Source organism: Vipera berus (assembly GCF_964194415.1).
Source record: "Vipera berus genome assembly, chromosome: 4".
NCBI lineage: Eukaryota > Metazoa > Chordata > Lepidosauria > Squamata > Viperidae > Vipera > Vipera berus.
Genome location: NC_138206.1, coordinates 20596677 through 20620164, shown reverse-complemented (window position 1 = coordinate 20620164; position 23488 = coordinate 20596677). Strand labels below are relative to the sequence as shown.

The window sequence follows — 23488 nt, the reverse complement described above, 5'->3', positions numbered from 1 at the left end:
TCTGAACGCACTCTCACACCACCACCCAGCACAGATCAACTCCGTAGCCAAGACACTCATCTCCAGAACAAAACACCTAGCTGACGAACAACACCAAAAAACCGAACTACACACTCTCACTAATGTACTAACAGCCAATGGATTCCAAAGAAACACGATTACCAACTTAATCCGAAGAGAGACACCCACAAAAACCCAAGACAGAGAACAAGAAAATGGCAAAGCCCTCCTCCCATACTTAAAAGGGACCACAGACAGAATCAGCAAGGTCCTCCAAAAACACAACATCAAAACAGCATTCTACACAGACAGAAAAATATCCACCATCCTAAGAAACCCCAAGGACATAATTGGCTTAGAAAACCAAGGAGTATACGAAATCCCATGCACCACCTGCCCCACCACATACATCGGACAGACCAACAGAAGAATAAGTGCACGCATTGAAGAGCACAAAAACTCACTCAGAAAGGGAGAACAAACTTCATCCCTGGTCCAACACTTTGAAGCCACGGGACATGAAATTGATTTTAAAAAAACCAAAACTATCGCCAAAATTGAACATTTTAACAACAGAATAATCAGAGAAGCCATTGAGATAGAAAAACGCCCCCACAGCATAAACAAACGAGATGATACCTCTCGCCTACCAACCATCTGGAAACCCGCCTTGATTGACAGACGAGTCCCAACCACCAAGAATGATACCAGACCCAAACTCATGATAACACCACATGACATCACCACACCATTCAAAAAGCAAATCCGAACCCACAATGATAACGAGGCACAACCACAAAACAGAAACCTAACTACAGATGCAACATCAGCCACTTTAAACCCCTCCAAACCACACAATAAGCAAACCGACACCCACTATAAAAACATGGCACCACCACAAACATGAAGCCAAACAAAAGCAGCACAACTCACCAGCTCAGGTCTAAGGCTGGCAGCTGAGACCAGCCCATACACTCAAAACACACCTCCACCCAATCAGAACACACCCACCATTCAAAACACACTCCCACCCAATCAGAACACACTTAAACTCCCACCCAATCAGAGCACACCTCCACCCACTGGCAGTTTAAAAAAGAGGAACAAACAGCCACATGCTTCTCCCAGAAGAAGGAAGCAGAAGCCACCAGCCTGATGATGACGGATGGGATTCCGTCGAAACGTCGCTCCTACACCTTTAGTTCTACGCGGGGAAAAACCCGAATAACCAAAGATCCATATATATATATACATACATACATACATACATACATACATACATATATATATATATATGTTTTGAGGTTTTCGCGGGTGTTTGTATGTAGAGGATGACGGATGAGATTTCGTCAAAACGTTACCCTGATACCTCCAATTCTACGTGGGGGAAAACCCGAATGACCAAAGATCTACACATACATACATACCTACATACATACATACATATATGAGATTCATTTATGTACTTTTTAAAAAACTATGAACACTTTGAAAGAGAAAATATATTATATAACAAATTATATAAAGACCTTTATAGGGGTTTAAAGCTCCTACTCACTTTCTTGATCATCTTCAATTATTTCTTCAATGATAACATCTGGTGTAGATGCGACCTGAGATAATGCAGCAGTGTGTTTCTGAATGGATAATGGAGCCATTTCTTGCAGGTGGGCCACTTCAAAACATATATCAGATTCTTCCGAAGGAGGAATTACATCAACTTCTTTAACAAGATTTTTATATACTTGATGTGAAGTATCAAGTTCATTATTCATTTTTAGAGAGCTGTCTTCAAAGTTGTACCTATGTTGACCAATCATTCATTGAATACTGTTTGTTCATTAAACATCATTTTAGCACAAAAGATCAAATAAGCAATAGAAATAAGGGAAAGGCCTTTGACTTTAAGAGGCATCTTTAATTTCCATTAAACCTGAAATCTAAATACATCCTCTAATAATTTATTTTCAGAACGCTTTCAGATTTCTTTACCAAACTCTTACAGCAAAATCACTGATTTTTTAATATTTTTTTCATTTTTAACTTCACTTTTACCAGAAGAAAAAGTATTTAAAAAAACAGAAAATACCACCACAAAGAAAATAATTGAAAGAAAAGAACCTTAAAAAACGAGGTATGGTATCCATGTACCTCACCGTAAAATTTATGCATTTGTATTATGTCTATCCAGAAAGGCATCTGTACAACATGAAAGAAATCACTTCAGAAAAAATCATTAGTACAGATAATAAATAAGATAAACCTATATACAACTTGATTCTTTAAAACTTCAATACTGTATACATTTTTCAGCCAAATTCCTATCCTTTTAAAGATAGTGATCCAAAGAAAGATGTACTTTAAGTACTCACGAGGACTCGTCTAGCAACATTAATCAATTTCATTTTATAATTCTTATACAATATAATCTAAAGAAACATCAAAATTTAATTTTGTGTACTGCTTCTTATGGACTATTTTCTATGGATGATTCTTTTGTGACCGAATCTTTAACTTTCAGTTTCTGCTATGTGCTAGCTTAAGTTCCAGTGTTATATAAATGTACCTTTTGCTCCTAAATTTCCCTATTTCTCTGACACAACTACAGAGTCAGGAAAAAAAACTTATTTGATGTATCTTAACTATATACTTTGACACATTATAGGCAGTTTTTCACTGGTCTGAACTTATTTTAATACAGTAATCTATAATAAATCTAACTATGGTTGTAACAATTTCAGATTCAGCAGTTTTAAAAAATTCTGATCTTATCACTAGCTGCCCCCCATGGACAAGAATGAGACAAAACTAATGTATATAGTGTGTAAGCTTCAATTTATACATTACACTTAAGGTAAAGGTTCCCCCGCACATGCATGCTAGTTGTTTCCGACTCTAGGGGCCGGTGCTCATCTCCATTTCAAAGCCAAAGAGCCAGCGTTTGTCCGAGGACATCTGTGGCCGGCATGACTAGACGCCAAAGGCGCACGGAACGCTGTTACCTTCCCACCGTAGTGGTCCCTATTTTTCTACTTGCATTTTTACGTGCTTTCGAACTGCTAGGTGGGCAGAAGCTGGGACGAGTAACAGGCGCTCACTCTGCTACGCAGCACTCGGGATTCGACCTGCCAAACTGCCGACCTTCTGATCGACAAGCTCAGCATTCTAACCCACTGAGCCACCGTGTCCCTATTACACTTAAACCATAATGTAATTTCTTCCTATTTAAATTTGCATCCTAGGCACTGTAAATTGTAAATTATGATTTATAAATTTTTGCTCTATGTGACCAGGACATTTTTAATTGCTCATTAAAACAAATCTTGGCTTGCCATTTATATCTATACCAAACCCAACTTATTGAATAGAGGCATATAACTCTGGAGGTGCTGAGGACTGAATTTGATCACAGATGCTTGATGGAAGCCTGATTCCCTAACTGTATAACAATTATTCAATTGTATTTCATTTAAAACATAACTAACTCTCACATATTTAATTATTTTTGTCTCCTTTTCAATTAAAAATTACAATTTGGAGAATATTTTATTGAATACAATATTTATTGAAACCAATATTTTGAGGAGCCACAGACTGGATCATTTTGCTGCTGGTCCTGTGAATATCAAAGATCTCATAATTGCTACTCATAGGAATTATGTCAAATATCACTGAAAATCAGCAAACTAGATATACTGATCCTAACAGAAAATCTTACTTGCCTTTATCTGTCAACTGAACTGTTCATTTTGTTCTACATGCTTCTGCACAGTACTTAATAATGGAAACATTTCTAAATAAAGTTCATTGACAGCATGACCAAAAGTACAAATGCAACTTGTAATTACTGCCCCCAAAATAACCATAAATCTTATTTCTGATTGGAACCAGTTGGCTGTTTTCACATTACAGGTAAAATTTTCCTCAAGTTGAACTTCAAAGTTGTTCTTTTTTTTCAACAAATAGGGTAGTTTCCATTTTTTTCCAAGATTTTTTTTACCAATTTTATTTATTTATACAATTTTTATACTTAAAGCTTTGAAATTTTCGTACATTCTTCAAACTAAAAACTAACTAGGGTTAGATCTTTTATTTTTAAGACCACCCATGGTTACATAGGTGCTGTCTCCAGTTTATTTCCTTTCTTAGTATTGTTTGTTCTTTATACTTGTTAAGTATCTCAGTAGAAGATAGACTGTGTTATACAAACTGAAAGATTCTAAGGTAGGTGAACAAAACCATTGTGTTTCAGATACATGCAAAATACTTACACATTTGAGGCATCATAGGAAAATTTACCTAACTTTTCAAACATATGGTTTATCTCATCATAGTCCATGTAAAACCTGCATTAGGAATATACAATCCACATTACAAATATATTTTCTGGACATGCTTGTAAGCATATAATTGAGTTTTTGGTATTTAATTGATGAATCCAGACTGATACACAACTAACTCCTCCCACCAAAAGAAGAGTTTTCATTAGTGGAATGAGGAGATATTTTAAGGAGAGGTGGTTTTAAACTGGAACAAAGACATCAATAACATGCATTATGCTACTAACACTACTGCAATAGCTGGAAATACAAAGGATCTGGAAGTCATAGTACTAAAAGTAAAAAAGCAGAGTGAAAAAAATGGGACTAAAATTAAATATAAAGACCTCAAAACTAATGACAACAGGTAGAACAACAGTCTTAGAATTGACAATGAAGATTCTGAACTGGTGGATAGCTTCTACCTTTTAGGATCAACCACCAACAGTAAAGAAACAAGCAGTCAAAAATACACTGCAGACTAGTAGTCAATACAGCAGATATGAGCTTTGAAAAAAGATATCCATATGCCATGACGTGTCTATATCTATAAAGATCAGAATCATGCAAGCCAGGTACTCTATGGAAGCAAAAAAAATGGACTTTTAAGAAGCAAGGTAGAAAAAGTACTGACACCTTTGAACTCTGGTGTTGGGAAAACTCCTGAGAATATCATAGACAGCCAAGAAAACAAACCGATGGATCATTGAACGAATCAATCCTGAGCTGTTACTCAAGGCACAAATGACCAATCTCAAATTATTCTGCACTTCAGATACATTATGTGTAGACCTATCTCTCCCAAAAAAAGTCTCTAATGCTGAGAAAGATAGAACAGAAGAAGAAAATGACTAGCGGCAAGGTGGATGAACTCAGTTAGTGGCAATGAATGCACTATTGGAAGTATTGAAAAAAACAAGTTAGTGACAGTCATCATGGAGAAAATCTAGCTATATGGTCATTTAAAGTTGAAAATGATTCAGTGGCACATAATCAGTGAATCTTGAATTCAGTTAGTGAATCATGAATTATAGTTATCGTGCAAACCTAATAATTTGTGGCTTATTAAATCATTTGCTATTAAATAATAGTTAAGACCACTGTGTCAATCAAGTCTTTGAAAATTCTTTTATGATTTCAATATGATTTTAATTTGACTTTGTTTGTATCATAGGCTTTATTTTAAATGTAGAATCTTTACCATTCTTACTGTGCAAGACTGCACATATGAAATCATTTGAGCTTATTTTCAATAAATTAGTTGGATCTACTGTAGTCATACTAGCAACTACAATTTAATACTTCTTATACACAAAAATGAATGAGTTAAAACCCCTAGAGTTTTCTAGAAACATACCTTGGAAGTGTTCTTTTTTTCAGATTATTTAGTTTTAAGACTTCTTCTTCAATTGATACATTTAAGTTGCAAAGAGCCTTGAAAAAAATAAGTCCTTATTCAATTTTCAATACAATATAGCAGGCAGTTATGTAGAAAATACATGATTGAGAATTGAATGCTAAAATAGTTTTATAAACTTAAAAACAAATAAATTCACTTTTGTTTTGGAATTAGTTGATTAGAGTACTAATATAGAATATATATGCATTTATTTTTATGACCAATTTTAATTAATTAAATTTAGAATCATTTGTATGTTACCCCTCAGGTTAAGAGTTCTAAAACAATAAAGTATCAATAAAACTAGTCCTGATGTTTATTTTAATTGTACTATTTTGTTACATTTTATAGTTTATTTTTCTGTTGAAATAACCTTACACTGAAATCCTTAAAATGCATTTCTGATTACTGAAAGCATAGATTGCATTAATGAAAACTCCAAATAGAAAGCGAAGAAATACAATACATACCGGTAGTTTAACGTTACCTGATTTAAGCTGTGGCAGGATTCTAATGAATTAGTTGTTTTCATTTCCTTTGCTGTCTTTATGGCATCAATTAAATTGCTTCTTTTCTGTATAACAGCAACCTGAATGCTATGTATATCAGTTACATAGTAACTGGTGTTCATTACCAATTCTGCCTCAATCTTCCTTTTCCTGATTAGAAACAAATAAATTAGAAAATATGGTTATATCCTAGAAAAATACCACATAATTTGAGCATCTGAATAATTGTACAATTATTTAGCAATATATGCATTATATAGCATAGAAAACCACACATTATCCGACTTAAAAATAAAGTTATAAATAGTCACAAAATAATTATAGCATAAATCTGTTTATCATAAACTCACATTTCTCAGAAAGATAAATAAAACTGACTCTGAAATACAGTCCCCTTAGCATTTGAAGGAATGTTTCAAGAACTAACATTTTGATAAAGAATTTAAAAGTAAACTAACTTTTAAATTACCGTATTTTTCGGACCATAAGACGCACCTGACCATAAGACGCACCCAGTTTTTAGAGCAGGCAAACAAGAAAAAAAAATCTGAACCAAATAGTACCGGTATACTAAAACAGGGCTTTTCAACCTTTTCATCTATTGTACCACTTTTAGGACAAGGCAATGTCTCAGTACCACCAGTCGCCCAGCAAGGTGTCAAAAACTTGACCCCCCACCAAAAAAGGAAAAAAAATGATAAAGTACAGGTAGTCCTTGACTTACAGTGATTCACTTAGTGACTGTTCAAAGTTACGACGGCACTGAAAAAAGTGACTTATGACCATTTTTCACACTTATGACTGTTGCAGCATCTCCAGGGTCATGTGATTTACATTCGGATGCTTGGCAATCGATTCATATTTATGATGGTTACATTGTTCCAGGGTCATGTGATCGCCTTTTGCAACCTTCTGAGTAGCAAAGTTAGTGGGGAAACCAGATTCACTTAACAATCATGTTACTAATTTAATTTCTCTCTCTCCTTCTCTTTCTCTCCCTCTCTCCCCCTCCCTCTTTCTTTCTCTCTCCTCTCTCTCTCCCTTTCTCTCCATCTCCCTCTTTCTCTCCCCCTCTATCTCTCCCTTTCTCTCTCTCCCTCTATTTCCCTCCCTTTTTCTCCTCTCTCTCCCTCTTTCTCTCCCTCTCTATTTTTCTCTTTCCCTCTTTCTCCCTTCTCTCTCTCCCTCTATTTCCCTCCCTCTTTCTTTCTCCTTCTCTCTCCCTCTTTCTCTCTCTCCCTCTTTCTCTCCCTCTCTTTCTCTCCCTTTCTTTCTCCTCTCTCTCCCTCTTTCTCTCCCTCCCTATTTCTTTCTCCTTCTCTCTCTCCCTCTTTCTCTCTCCCTCTCTCCCATTGTCCCTTCCTTCCTTCCTTCCTTCCTTCCTTCCTTCCTTCCTTCCTTCCTTCCTTCCTTCCTTCCTTCCTCTTTGTCCTTCCCTCTCTGCATTAGAGCAGTACCCGCGGAGGCGGCCCTGCGGCCCGGCTTTCTCTTGCAGAAAGCAAGCTGAAACAGAGCTAGGGAGATTGCCAGAAATGCGAATCAGCCGATCTCGCGCTCCTGCAAACTCCCTCGCTCGGTTTCAGCTTCCCTTGCTACAAGAGAAAGCAGGCTGAAACGAGGGAGATTGCAGCAGCGCGAGATCAGTCGATTCGCATTCCTGGCAATCTCCCTCACTCTGTTTCAGCCTGCTTTCTCTTGTAGCGAGGGAAGCTGAAACCGAGCGAGGCAGATTGCAGGAGCGCGAGATCAGCGTTTCTCAGCACATGCCGATTCGTGCTCCTGGCGATCTCCCTTGCTTTCCACTTGCAGAGGTTGGGGCTGGCCATACGGCTCACCTTCGGACCATAAGACGCACCCTCGTTTCCCCCCCACACTTTTGGGGGAAAAAAGTGCGTCTTATGGTCCGAAAAATACGGTAAGTGAAAGCAGAACAATTACTCCAAGCTAACAAATCATAGTATCAGAATAAGAATTATAACCTGAACAAATCAAGGTGGAACAAATAAAAGAGGAAGAAACAGTAGAAAAGGAGAAATGGAAGATAGTAATTTTGTAATATTTGTTTCCCTTTGCCAAAAACAAACCCAATGAGTAAACAATTTGAATAAATTGTCTTTTTCCACAATTTACTATAAAGCAATATTTGTAATATTTGTTTCCCTTTGCCAAAAACAAAGCCAATGAGTAAACAATTTGAATAAATTGTCTTTTTTCACAATTTACTATAAAGCAAACATGTCAAACTCGTGACATGTCACGTGATGTTGCACAACGTATCAGGATGGTGGGCGTGGCTTCTGGATGATGCGTCTGGCCTCTGGGCCGGCTGACACCCCTGTTATAAAGTTAATCCATACAGAAATACATACTGCAGAATTCAGACAAAAACAGTATTATAATTTTAAACGTTACCTTGAGTTCAGAGAAGCCATACAATCTGTAAACTTGGCAGTAATAACGTCTGCAATCTTGCTTTCTTCCTGTTTTGTTTCAGTGACCAACTGTTGAAGTAGCTTATTCATTTTTAAAAAAAATATATTAAAAACATATCCACACTGCACACAGTCGACAGAATGTAAAAACAACATAAGTACTATTTGACTAGAATAACAAAATCAACACAAAAATCTCTTCTTCTAAGTGCTGTATGATAAATTTTAATAAGAGAATTTTGTTTGATATTATTTATTCAATGCAGCTTTAACAATTATAGTAATTAAATATTCCAAATAAAATGAAGACATAGCTAAATACAATAAAAAGTCACACACGTTTTCAAGAAGATATTGAATTTGCAAAAATATTCAATGGTCAGAGAAAGTCAATAGGAATGTAATGCCATCAAAATCTAGTCACCACTCATGAATGTCATAGTTGAAATGCTCAGTGTGGTGCTTCAAAGAAATATAATTATATACATGTAAATGGACACATTAAGGCACTTCTTCCAATGCACTTTCAGTAATGTAAAATTTAACAGCAGTACTTAAGTTAGATGCAGAAAGCCATTATCAGCTCATAGTTTTATTCATATTTGTATTTGTGAAACATTCTGATCTTCTGAGAAAAGCACTAAAGTTCCTGGATTCAGGAACTTCATGAAAAAAACAAAAAGAGCATTTTATTTAAAGGGTATCATCACAAGCAGCAGTATGAATTTAATTCAACAAAAATAGCTAATTAAACGATGTTAAGTTCTACCATTCATCCAAACTGTAGAAAAATGAGCCACAGCAAGCATTATATACTTCTTGTAGCTTGCCTGCACAATATTTTTTTTTAAGTCATCTTCATCCATTTTTCTATCTAGCAGAAGTGTGTGAAAACACCACTTGGCTACTAGAAAAAGGCATTAAGGTTGTATGGTTTAACTAAATAGGGCTTCCTAGAGTCCACCTGTTTTCAGGTGGTCAAATTTTACACACAAGCAAAGGTCATGTAATGCAACGCCTGCTCCAGATTCACTATCATTTCTGACAGATAGTCCACAGCGTGTTTGAAGACCTCCAGCCAGAAGTGGCACTCATGTGGCAGTCTGTCCTACTGGCTGATTGCTCCTAAACTCCTTTAGCCTGAACTTACTTATTTCAATTGTTCTATTAACACAAATGAGGATATTATTTGTATTTTCAGTACCTGCAAGACACTCCATTCTGTGCTTGTAATTCTATTTTTCTTCTCAAATACAGAACTTTATTTATGTTAAATTCCATCCTCTTCATTTCAGTCCATTGCTCAAACCTGTCTAAACCGTTTGGAATCTTCTCTACTCTACAGTATTGGCTATTTTTCCCAATTCTATCACATACACACTTGATAAATATCCCCTCAACTTTCTCATCCAAGTCGCTAATAAAAATGTTGAACAATACATGGGCCAGAAAAGAGCCCTCTGGCACCTGCTATTTTCTTCAAAGGTGAGATGAAACTATTAACAAGCACTCTTTGGGTACAGCCATTCAGGCAACTGTGAGTCAGTGGCATTATTGAGATTCGTGAGATTCTAGCAAACCCTCTTGTTGTCACAATAAGAGAGAACAAAATTTGCTGTACTCTGACTCTTGGCAAAGTTAGATTCTCACAAGTTGTCTGGAGAACTGAAGTCTTCCATTATTATTATATTTTTTTTAAAGACTGGTCATCTGACACAAAAAGGTTGCAATGGTATCTACTTGCTCAGAAGGTCTGTCTGATACCTTATTCCAAGCTTGTTATTAGATACTACAGTAACAGGCTATTAATTCCCTGTGCTGACCTAATATCTAGTATTATCACTTCTGAAGTTTACTTACCATCAAATGTTGAAGCAGAATTTTCAAATATTTCTTTTTTAAAAAAGGAAATTTTCAATTCCCAGGATGTAAGAGCTGTCAGGAGGTAATAATAACTCATACAAAGTTTAGCTGGCCCACTTACCTCTTCTAAAGCCTTTAAATGCTCAAGGTTGTTTTTAGCCTTGCTGAGGGCTTTTTCTATGTCTTGCAGAATTTTGCTGTCCTAAGAGGAATCAAAGGGAAGTAGTTAGAAGTGAGCTATTCTAGAACTCCATCCATCCATGCATCAAATTTATATCTCACAAGTGACGCTATGTGGCATACAATAATTAAATAAAAACAATACATATAACAAAACAAGCCTTTCAAAATATAAAAAGCCAGCATTAAAAAAATCAGAGAAGTTAATTAACATTTTAAAATATATATAGAGAAAGAGAGGTAGAGAGAGAATGAGTATATATCCACCTCAATAGTGGAACCCTGGTCACATAACCAGATCATAAAGGATTTCTGGAACATCAAGAGGGATGGAGCTAACCTAATTTTGAGGAAAGAATGTTCCATAAGTTGAACACCATGGCAGAGAAGGCTTGCCACCTAGGTCCTACCAAATATAAGTCCCTGGCAGATGGTATCTACAATATGCTTTCTCTGCTGGATCTAATGAGAATCGATCATATAATCGGAGAACAACAAAACATTTTGAACTAACAAGAAGTCCAGTTGCCATGACCTAACTTCTAGACAACTCTACCTGGATGACTAAGAATCTTCATTGACAATTAGGTAAAGGTAAAGGTTCCCCCGCACATGTGTGCTAGTCGTTTCCAACTCTAGGGGCCGGTGCTCATCTCCGTTTCAAAGCCGAAGAGCCAGCGCTTGTCCGAGGACGTCTCCGTGGTCATGTGGCCAGCATGACTAGATGCCAAAGACGCACGGAACGCTGTTACCTTCCCACCGTAGTGGTCCCTATTTTTCTACTTGCATTTTTATGTGCTTTCGAACTGCTAGGTTGGCAGAAGCTGGGACGAGTAACAGGCACTCACTCTGCTACGCGGCACTCGGGATTCGACCCGCCAAACTGCCGATCTTCTGATCGACAAGCTCAGCGTCCTAACCCACTGAGCCACCGTGTCCCTTGTTTCATTGACAATTAGGGGACTACAAATTTCAATTCTGACCCTTAAAATTTCAAACTGCATCTTACAAAACTAACACATGTGTCAGAGCAGAAATAAACCATCTATGCAAGATCCTATCTGGGCCAGTCACTGGGATCAGAGATTTTTGTCTTCCAAGCTTTCGGACTTGTGCTGGAGCCCATCTTCAGGGAACTTCTCTCTAAGCTTGGAAGACTAAAACCTCTGGTCCCGGTAATCAACCCAGATTAGATCCTGCAACATTATCCTGGGACATTCACCTTTATTTGTATATTTGCCTTTATTCATAAACCATTTATAGACAAAGGGCACTTATTGCACATGTTAAGATAACTTATGGGCATGCTCTCAGAATGAACGTTTTGGGGTGGGGTTCTTTATTCCCACAAAGAAATAAGCAGTTACAAATCACTAATTTATGTCTACCTGCCAACAGCTCATACAGAATACTTAACTAAGCTTTGGCTTTCTATTGCGAAAGTGTACACACTTCCAAATAAAGTAACTAGCTTCCACTCCTATGGTTTATATTTTCTATGGGGACCATTTAGGCCCAGGACATCCTTAGAAAACATTATGAATACTGATTGACTTTTTAAATGGGTAGGTAGATTTTGTTTTCCAGCAATTACCAATGACCTCAAATTTTATACTAAAACACTCTTGTGTTAAGGCAAGAGAACTTTAGAAAAAGAAAAGTCCTGCAAATCACACATCACAATAAGATAACGTTTAAGCAAATCAGCTATGTGATGGATAACCAAAGAATGCAATTATTAAAACAAAAAGAAAAACATCCACAAGGAGTAACTCTCCATATAATAAACATTTTGAAAAAGTCTAATCATATTTATCAAATTTGACTTTATCTTACATAGTTTTAAGTCCATAAAGACCCAAATTACTACAAAAAGAATTGCTCCATAATCTTATCCTCCATATTTAAATGACATGGTAAGAAGGAATATTGATGTTATTGAAAGGATACATACTGCAGGGTTTTTTCTTTCTAACTATAGGAAGTATTCCACTAAAAGGCTAAACAAGTACTTTTTCTTAAGCCTATTAGTTGTTCAACATATTCTTATACACTAATTCTTAGCATGTAATGTTTAAAAGACTTAATACTTATGATGGCCTATTAAGAACACTGTCATTACATTTAGATAGGGCTCGCAACTTGGGAGTCCTCCTAGATTCGCGGCTTACCTTGGAAGATCACATGGTGGCTGTGACTAGGGGGGCTTTCGCCCAGGTTCGCCTGGTGCGCCAGTTGCGGCCCTATCTAAGCCGGGATGATTTATGCACGGTCACTCACGCGCTCGTGACCTCTCGTCTAGACTACTGCAACGCTCTCTACATGGGGCTTCCCTTGAGGACCACCCGGAGGCTCCAACTGGTACAGAATGCAGCCGCGAGGGTTGTGTTGGGAGTCTCCCGATACTCCCATGTGACACCTCTGCTCCGTGAGCTGCATTGGTTGCCAGTTGTCTTCCGGGTGAGATTCAAGGTGCTAGTAATGGTGTTCAAAGCCCTCCATGGCATGGGGCCGGAGTACCTCAGGGAACATCTGCTGCCGGCATCAAGCTCCCTGCGCCCTGTGCGTTCCCACAGAGAGGGCCTCCTCAGGGTGCCACCGGTCAGAGAATGCCGACTGGTGGCCCCCAGGGGGAGATCCTTCTCTGTGGGCGCCCCGGAGCTATGGAACCAGTTACCGGTTGAGCTCCGGACGGCGCCCGATCTGCGCTCCTTTCGCCGCGATCTGAAAACATACTTGTTCGAGCAAGCCGGCCTGGCCTGAGGGGGGATTGGTGGGGTTTTTTATCATTTTTATTGGGGTTTTTACTATGTATCAATTGTATTTTAATCGGGCATGCATTTAATTATCTTTTAGTTTTTGTAAATTTCTGTGTTTTATTCTTGCCCTGTACACCGCCCTGAGTCCTCCGGGAGAAGGGCGGTATAGAAATATTAATAAATTAAATTAAATTAAATTTTGCACAGGTTTGGCTCAAAACACTTTATTAGGCTTCAATTCTACATCTATCATTCTAAGAAGAAGCCTTATTATACTCAAATGGAACTACAGTAAAACCTTTTTATGTCCCAATTGAAGGGAAAAGCCATGTGTCCATTAAGCCCAAATTTAAGTAATTTCCATGTATTAAAATGTATGTAAAATCACATTCTATACATTTCCCTTTATATCTAAAGTCCATTAAACAAGGATTGGTAAAATAGAGATTTTATCACACTTTCAAATAATATGACAGGTTCTACACAGTATCCAGAATCAGAGTATCTTTCAAATATGCTCTAAGACACTTTCATAATATTCACCCATTATTTGCACGTAAAAGATAAGACAAAATATCTTGGTATTTTGTAAAAATCAGCATTTCTAATTGCTGTGTTAACATGCACTTTAATAAATAGAAATAAAGCAGTTAGATTGTTCACATACCATGTTGACTGTAGATGCCTTCAAAGGTAAATGATGAATTGTAGTCCAACTGGGTTGTGAACTTTCTTAATGCTGCAATCCTATAATCCTGTTAATCCTATAAAGTCAAATCAAACTATATTTTTACATTTTCTTGAATTGCTGCACTTGACTGCTTACTAAAAGTGGATAAATTGAGAAAGTGATTTAAAGGAAGTTAGGAGCACACCAATGATTGGAATAATATAATAATAATAATAATAATAATAATAATAATAATAATGATGATGATGATGATGATGATGATGATGATGTTGGAAGGGACCTAGCCCAACCCCCTGTTCAGGCAGGAAACCCTATACCATTTCGGACAAATGGCTGTCCAGTCTTTTCTTAAAAACTTCCAGTGTTGGAGCATTAACCGCTTCCGAAGGCAGGTTGTTCCACTGCTTAATTGTTCTAACTGTCAGGAAGTTTCTCCTTAGTTCTAGGTTGCTTCTCTCCTTGATTAGTTTCCCTCCGTTGCTTCTTGTCCTGCCCTCAGGTGCTTTGGAAAATAGCTTGACTCCCTCTTCTTTGTGGCAGCCCCTGAGATATTGGTACACTGCTATCATGTCCCCGCTCGTCTTTCTCTTCATTAAACTAGACATACCCAGTTCCCGCAGCCATTCCTTATATGTTTTAGCCTCCAGTCCCCTAATCATCTTTGTTGCTCTTCTATATACTCTTTCTAGAGTCTCAACATCTTTTTTACATTGTGGTGACCAAAACTGGATGCAGTATTCCAAGTGTGGCCTTACCAAGGCATTGTAAAATGTTAATACTTCACGTGATGTTGATTCTATCCCTGTTAATATAGCCTAGCACTGTGTTGGCTTTTTTGGCAGCTGCAGCACACTGCTGGGTCATATTTAAGTGATTGTCCACTAGGACTCCGAGATCTCTCTCACAGTTACTACTATTGAGCAAGGTACCCCCTATACTATACTTGGCAATGGGGTGGGCGTGGTTTCAGTATGATGCATCCGACCCACGGGCTGGCAGTTTGACATGCCTGCCTTACATAAAAGCATGTGCCTACTCATTTCACATGGAGGTAAAAGTTGAAAATGTTAATTTTCAGTCAGTGGGATTCTTAAAAGTATATATTTATGGAAAATAAGAAAAGATGAGGTCAGGAATGAATGAGAAAAAAATAAAGGTGAGCTATATTTATTAATTGCATACAACTATTCAATTAGTAAAACAAGTATATTTATATGGTTTGGTCATGTAGAATGAAAATTAAATTGTAAAATGAGTATATAAAGAAAGAAGAGATGGGTTGAGAGAAAAAGATGAATTTTAACAACAAATGATTCTCTGAACTGGCATAGGAAAATGGAGGATGATGTATGATTTGCAAGGACAAAAAATGATTAAAAACTATCATTAATGGTACTGGTGAAAAACAAAAAGGAAATCTTATTTCCTGCCTCCAATTTCTTTTGCTTACTATTTTCTTTCTCTTCTTCTGCACTTTGTATAACACTATTTATCCTAAAGGAATATATTGTGCCTATATCACTTTTAATGGTTGGGTTCACATATCACATTGCTCCAAAAATGCAACTGGTCTGGTTTCAATTTTGGATGTTGCATGAATATGCCATGAATCTATTATAAAAATGATGTGGTTCAGCACAATGTGTCTTCCCCATTTTGTTTCTCATTAATCTCATCATTCAAAATTCTTTCTCCAAACAAAACCAATCATAAGGATCCTTGCATTCAGCAAAGTTAATGTAGCCCACAAATGCCTAAGCAAGTGTTAACTCATTCTGTATACTAAGGACCTTCCATTTTTTTCTAGTGGTTACTCCAGCCCATGTCAATTTTTTTCCGCACACAGATCTTTTATGTTTATACAAATTAAGATGAACTTTTTTTTCAAAATATAAAGCCATCTATTCTAAAGAAGTAAAAAAACCCTCAACCAGTAAAGCATTTTTATAAACCTTAGATAGCCCTTGGAATGTTGCATAAAAATGCTTCATTTCAGTTTAATACAGGACCACCGTGTCCTTTGGGCTGTATTGCTCTGAATTGCTCTCAGTACCTTAAAACATAAAACTACTTGGTTTTTTTTCTCCAAAACTGGATTTATGACGACGTGGGCAAAACCTGAGGCATACAACGAAGTGGTCAACCCTGTTTCTGTAAAGAGCTGGGAAGTCTTAGTTCTTAAATATTCATTAAAGAGCATGGCGCATCTCAGTCCCAAACCAAACATCCTCAAAAAATTTTAACTGCAGATGCAGCATGTTCAGTAACAACTTCCATCATCCACAGCCAGCAGTTGTCGTCGTCGCACACCGGGTATGGATGATAAGCAACTCCCAACTGAAATTTGGCTCTGTGAGATTTGCCCCGAGCAATAAATTCTTAGGGCAAATCTCCGCACCTTGCCGAATTCCTCCCCCGAGGAAGGAAAAAAGGGAATGGCTGGCCGAGACCGGGCAGGGCTCCAAGTTTCACGATTTTGTGATGATCCTCCTCCTCCTCGTCGCTGTTAACGAAGGAGATGGCAGGAAAAGCAAAAGGTCCCACTCACCCCCACCCACCCACCCACCCCAAAACTGAAGCGAGCCAAGGAAATTCCTCGCCTCTTTCCTAAGCGAGCTCAACCAAGACCTGGCATCACGTTTCCATTGCTTATTAGATGCAATAATTTCTAGACGTGCTTACGGCAAACGTTAAGGTTCACCGAGGGTGGCGGGGATTGTGACTTAAGTGAGCACGTCCACAGGACGAATTTACACCCCCGTGTTACAAGATAAGACCATGCCGCATGGCCTGGTCCCGCGTGTGCCTGTGCGGCTTGTTTCCGAGTTGCAACTTCTCCCCCCCCCCCCGTACACAGGCTCACTTAGCAATCGCGTCCTAGCCTTGTTGCATTTGCTATTTTTATGTTTGTGCTGCAAACTTCTCCTTCGTTTGGAGATTGGCCTCCGAGCAACCAGAGCTTTTCCTTGCACGGAAACCTCCTCCAACCGCCTCCGTTACAAAGCGAGACGGGCACCCCGGTTTGCCATCACATCACCTGGGGAAGCGCTCAGGGAGCCCCGTCGAGTTGGTACTCCGCTCTGCCGGCACCCCTCGAAGGGAATCTTCCACCGAGCCGAGCCTTATCTACCTTCTTGAAAACCGGAGAATGGCGCCATTTTTACTTGAGTTTTATTCAACCCAAAATTACCACAATATTGCGCTGGCTAGTTAGTCTGTAGAACTAACCAGCAGTCAACTTTCCCTTCTTCCCCCTATTTCTGGGCTTTACTTGAGTGACGCTTCTTTTTCCACCAATGGTAATGCCTTAGCGTCCTTGAGATAACCAATCGCTGTACCGCAAGCACCCTAGAAACTGGCTGGAGAAGGGAGGTCCTTAGTTGAAATGTTATTAGCTGTCTCAGGCTACATCAAGAAGTAACGTTTATTACCACAATTTTGACCTTTAGGTTTCAAGGCTCCATCTATTGGGAACTGTCATAATATATATATTTTTTATAATTGAGAGATAACTGTATACCATTGTGGGAAGAATCCAGAGAAAGAAATATTTTGGGAAATATTAAAAAGGCAGAATATATTTCCCCAAAGGATTTTAAAGGCAGAAACCAAAACAAGCAAAGAGAGAGAGAGAGAGATATGTGATAATCGCAGTGCTTTTTTTGTAAAAGAAAAAGGTGCCGGAACTCACACATGTCATACAACCCGCCTTGCCTATCCTACAAGGTTCCATCCAAAAAAGGTGCCGGAACTCCGTTCTGAGCATTCTATGAGAAAAAAAAGCCCTGGATAATCGTGTCAGAAAGACTGGAGTCAGGAAGCTTGCATTTCAAAGAAAGATCCCTAGAATCAACAATCCCTCACACCAAAAATCCGACAGTCATCAGCCCCAGCCCCAGGGAAGCAGGATATGACCTTTGGGACATAATAGGATTAACTCACCACTATCAGAATACCAGAAAGGCACACTTGGACTCAAGTCAAAGTTCATGCCACAGGAACAAGTCCAGACAAAAGCTCAAGAAGGTATAAAAACCCACCACTCTCTACTACATATAGTCAGTTTTTCCAGAGCTATCTTTCTGTCTGGCTCTCCTCTTCAACAAATTACGACCTTCTTTCTAAAGCAGTCTCCATTTTGATTATTCCCTGCTTGGACTGGACCCTGATGAAGATTTTTCTTTTGACATCATCTTTAAATTCCTAACACTGCTGAATTCAGTTTGCATGTGATATGAATGTGCCTGCCCTACCCCCTGTTCTTAAGCAAAATATTTCTGTAAAAATGTAGTTTACTTATTTACAGAAAAGACCACTGATTAAACGGTTATATCAGTACCAGTTTAACTTTTCAACAGGTGTTTTTGTGTTACATTCTAAACCATAGTTGATCATGGTTTGCTCAATGCAGTTTTCCTTGTTGGCCCAATTCTGTAGCCTGAAATATGTTGGCTAATTTTTGACACAATGATTTGTCTGTATACTATCACATTTACCTTCTCTTAATAAATAAGTCCCAATACATGCAATGCTAAGTAAGTGACATGAAAGTTTATTTATTGTCTATCTATCTACAAGAGTTATATAGCCACCTATATCATACTATGACTAGGTGGGCTCGTAAGAATCCATGAAACAAAAACAAAGATAGCTTTCCCCAAAGCAGTAGACCAAACATCCTTGCATCTCAACTCCTATCCTAGCCCAATGTTTGGGGGAAGAGCCAGGTCTTCAAAGCCCTCAAGGCTGGTGAAGAAAGATAAATTAGGTTTTCTACTTAGGTTTTGATAGACAGACCTTGTTTTTTTGTCTCTTTCTGACAGATATCCTCCATTCTATAGCAAATGAAGAATAACTAACCGTCGGTTCCTTGGGGCCATTTGAACACAAAATAAGTCGATCAAAGAAAATGCACTATTATGTAAATATTTTCTGGCGTGATCAATGATCCCAATAATATTATTATTATTGGGATCATATTATTATTATTATTATTATTATTATTATTATTATTATTATTATTATTATTATTATTATTATTATTATTATTATTATCTGGGATCATTGATCACACCAGAAAATTATTTAGTAATACTTAACTTGTTGAAATTCTAAACTTACTGTTTACATTTTTTCTTGTCTAAATGGGATTATACAAGACAGACATTTGAAGCTAACCAGAGGATTAATGATTTATTCATTTAATTTCTATAGAAGCATTGTCACATCATACCAAAACTATTTTTTTATCATACCATGTAACTTTATTTGGATTTGTAAGGAAATTACATGATACTAGGCATGTTGATACACTTTCCACATTGCAAGTTACTAAAAAAACATGGGGACCAGTTCACGGGTAGGGGAATATATATATTTGCTTGAAGCTATTTTGTTTTCCTTTTTATAGTTCATGAAGTCACCAAGTCCTAGAAGCAACCTGTGAGTGCAATTGTAAATTTCACAACTGTTGTCTCGGTACAGGAGAGCAAGGCATGATTGTTCAAGAAGATGGGACTATTGCCTTACTGGCTGGCATGTACTGTACTGTGATTTGCTGAAGGCACTTAGCAAACCCTGAGCTCTACAACCAGATGCTAAATGTACTTGAATTCATACAGGTTGAAGCCAAAGACATGGCAACAAAGAAGCACACTGGGGATGATTTCAACATGGAAAGAATTGCAGTGTAATAAAACGCCATGTATCTACAAATTTTTAAGTATGCATACTGATGCCAGAAAAATATTAATATAGCTCTACAAATCAGCTCAACCAATATGGCTGTCACTTAAATGAAGAAAGAGGGGGATTGCTTGTTAATGTTCTTTTGAATCGTTGCATAATTGCATGTCTGTAATTAACTGTCAAGATTCTTTGAGGCGTAATGCACAAAGCAGCCAGCAAATCTGATAGATACTTCTAGACTGCAAATGAGTTTTCTTTCTCCAAATAGCTTATATACTGACTTTTACAGTTCTATATCTGATTCTTTCAAGATCTTAATGTTTTTCTTATTATTAGATTTAGATTTAGATTTTATTTAATTTGTATACCGCCCTTCTCCCTAGGGACTCAGGGCGGTTCACAGGGCATATATAAATTACGATACAAAAGTTAAAATAAGATTAAACCAATGCCCAGTTTAAAAAAAAAACAATATACAATGCTAAGAACAACAATTTTAAAAGCCCATGTTCCCCCATCAGGCCAGACCAGCTAATTCAAATAGGTGGGTCTTCAGGTCGCGACGGAAGGTTCGGAGGTCTGATGTCATCCGGAGCTCCACCGGCAGTTGATTCCATAGTGCCGGAGCGCCCACAGAGAAGGCCCTCCCCCTGGGGGCCGCCAGTCGGCATTCCCTTACCGGAGGCACCCTGAGGAGGCCCTCTCTGTGGGAACGCACAGGGCGGAGGGGAGTTGACGCCGGCAGCAGGTGGTCCCTGAGGTAACCCGGACCCATGCCATGTAAGGACTTAAAGATCATAACCAAAACCTTGAACCTCACCCGGTACTTTGTGGGAAAAGCACAATCAAATTAGCAATGTGATTTGAGATTTATGACAGGCACAAAAATTAATCAAATTAGCAATGTGATTTGAGATTTATGACAGGCACAAAAATTAATATTTGTACATTTTGCAAACATTTATGGTGTTATATTGTACTCATTTATATCCCAGAGAACTGAATTTGCTTTTCCTTAACTAGATAACCAATAAAAATATTTAAGAATATTTTTTAAAAATAGTTTAAAATCAAATTAGATTTCCCTCCTTCTCTTCTGGAGAAATTAAGGTACTGGACTTGTTTAGTTCTAGTGAAAAGAAGGGGTGACATGATAGCAGGATTCCACAATTTGAGGGGCTGCCATAAAAAAGAGGCGATCAATCTATTTCCCAAAGCACCAGAAGGCAAGACAAAAAGCAATGGATGGAAACTAACCAAGGAGAGAAGCTTTTAAAAATATACTGGACAGCCACTTTCTGGAATGGTAGGTCATCTGCTTTAGTAGGGGGTTGGACTAGAAGACTTTCAAGGTCCCTTTTCCAAAAAATAGTAATAACTACAATTTAAGGGAATAGGAAAAGTGAAATCACAAGAATGAACTTTATTTTACTTGATTGTTAGGTTACTGTTGAGAATAAATGACTTACATCTTCTAGAAAATTATATGACTTTTGTGTTTCTCAATGCATGTACTTAATATAATCATTTACAGTTGAAGAAGCTTTCTTTTAATCTGAGGAAGTCTTTTTCTATCTCTATGGAGCTAATTCTTCTCCTAAAGAATTCCTCGGAAGAGAATTTCCAGGAGGCAATATTTTCTTCTACAAAAATTTCTTTTTCATACAGCTGTTAGAACTGAAGACTCAATGCATTTTCAGAAAGTGACTGAATTGAAATTCAGTGCCAAGTCATGGTTTGCTTAACTTTTTTTGTCAAATAAACTACAATTGGTCAGGTTCATACTTAACGCTAATCCGTAAAATATGATTTTTGAACAATGGCTCAGCTTACCAAAGTATTATGACCTAGTGCAGTGTGTGAAGCCAGTTGTTGTTTCTCAGCTGAGGAAATCCACTATTGAAGATCAGAGAGACTCTTACATATTCATCTTTCTGCCTATGATTACGGTAATTTCCTAATATTTTTCAAGAACCTGAAATGCAGCTAAAGACAAGAGAATCATTGTTTTGAAAAATATGTTGAGCAGCTTAATCAAATCTGTTCAGTAACATGAAAAATGTTTACTAATCTAATAGAAGACTAATGTATGGCTTTTTATAAATAATTTTGTTTTGAAAATTTACAAGCTAAGATCCATAATCTGTATCACAGTGTGTTTATTGCTCACAAGCTGTTGTTTCCTCCATAGCCCCCCCCCTTTTGATAACAATTTGTCTTAGGAACAATTCTGAACTTCTTTGGTTGAACCCAGTAAACACATTATTTCTGGATTCTTTTTCCACCAAACCCACAGGCCTGTATTTGTGGGATGTTTTTCTGTGCCTCGCAAACTAGTAGCCGACTGGCCCCCCATACATGTTAATATTGGAGTGGGTTTGACATCATGATCAAAAGCAGTAATTTTGTATTTCCTGGGAAAGATAAGTGTTGTCTTTTCTAGTATTACTTCAAAGAAGGTGACCTTTGCAAACCTTCAGATGTTTGTCTTGAAAATGTCATAGCGTACAGCATCAACAAATCAGTTATAATGTGCTTGATATGTAAACTACAGTACTCGAGTTTCAAGGGCTAAATAAATGAGAATCTGTCTTTGCAAAGAACTGCAACTTGATTAGTTTTTAATACATGGTGACGTCTTCCGAATTCTTAAACATGTCAATTTATCACCTGATGACATACTGAGGTATGTATCTAATCATAGTATTACAGTTTCTTCTCTTGTCCTGCCGAACACCAAGATTCATAAGATATTTCCCTGCATGTTCAAAAATTGTAGGATAGAATTGTTTCTTGTTTTGGTAGGATAGGTTTAATTATTAGAAGCCATGGATATATTGTACTTTTGGCAAGTTCACACAATGATAATCATGTGAGAAATTTAGGAATATTCAGGATTGACTGTTGAATCTTGAAATCTTTACATGGAGCAGCTGTTTATGAGAATAGTGTAAATCTGTTATGTAGCCAATATCACTTCAAGATCTATTTATTTATTAAATTGATTTATTTTAAAGCACCGGATAAGGAAGAAGGAAACATATATTTTCTATGGAACATGCAAGATGAGATTTGTCTAATGTATCAAAATATCCACTATATCACTGTATTGTCTATGTTACACAATTCATATGTAACTGTTTAATTTTAGTCAAAAATATCAGCACAGTACTCAGAAAAAATATCAGCAAAAATATCCTTTTTGTTTTCCTGAAAAAAATCTTTTGCCAGCATTTCTTTGAGTCACATTTTTATGCTTTTCCAAAAAATAGTAATAACTACAATTTAAGGGAATAGGAAAAGTGAAATCACAAGAATGAACTTTATTTTACTTGATTGTTAGGTTACTGTTGAGAATAAATGACTTACATCTTCTAGAAAATTATGTGACTTTTGCAAGTTGCAGAGCAAAATCCTGAAGAAAAAATTATTAAAACATCTTTATTGCCTTTGATAGCACATAGGCAACAAGCTGAAGAGACATGCGTAATTCAATGAAGCTATGAGCTATGCCGTGCAGGGCCACCCAAGACGGACAGGTCATAGCAGAGAGTTCTGACAAAACGTGATCCACTGGAGAAGGAAATGGCAAACCACTCCAGTATCTTTGCCATGAAAACCCTATGGACAGTACCAAAAGGCAAAACG

General features: G+C 37.5%; 1 protein-coding gene across 1 annotated transcript in view; it reads right to left on the bottom strand.

Moving 5' to 3' along the window:
- RNF17 (ring finger protein 17) overlaps positions 1-23488 on the bottom strand; it is a gene marked incomplete at its 5' end in the record, with an annotated part of 180213 nt that overhangs the window by 39325 nt on the left and 117400 nt on the right. Inside the window, 6 exons of the mRNA XM_081327716.1 lie at positions 1559-1803; positions 4272-4346; positions 5677-5753; positions 6206-6377; positions 8640-8740; positions 10644-10724. Of these exons, the coding sequence (XP_081183842.1) occupies positions 1559-1803; positions 4272-4346; positions 5677-5753; positions 6206-6377; positions 8640-8740; positions 10644-10724 (751 nt within the window). The remainder of the gene's footprint in view (positions 1-1558; positions 1804-4271; positions 4347-5676; positions 5754-6205; positions 6378-8639; positions 8741-10643; positions 10725-23488) is intronic.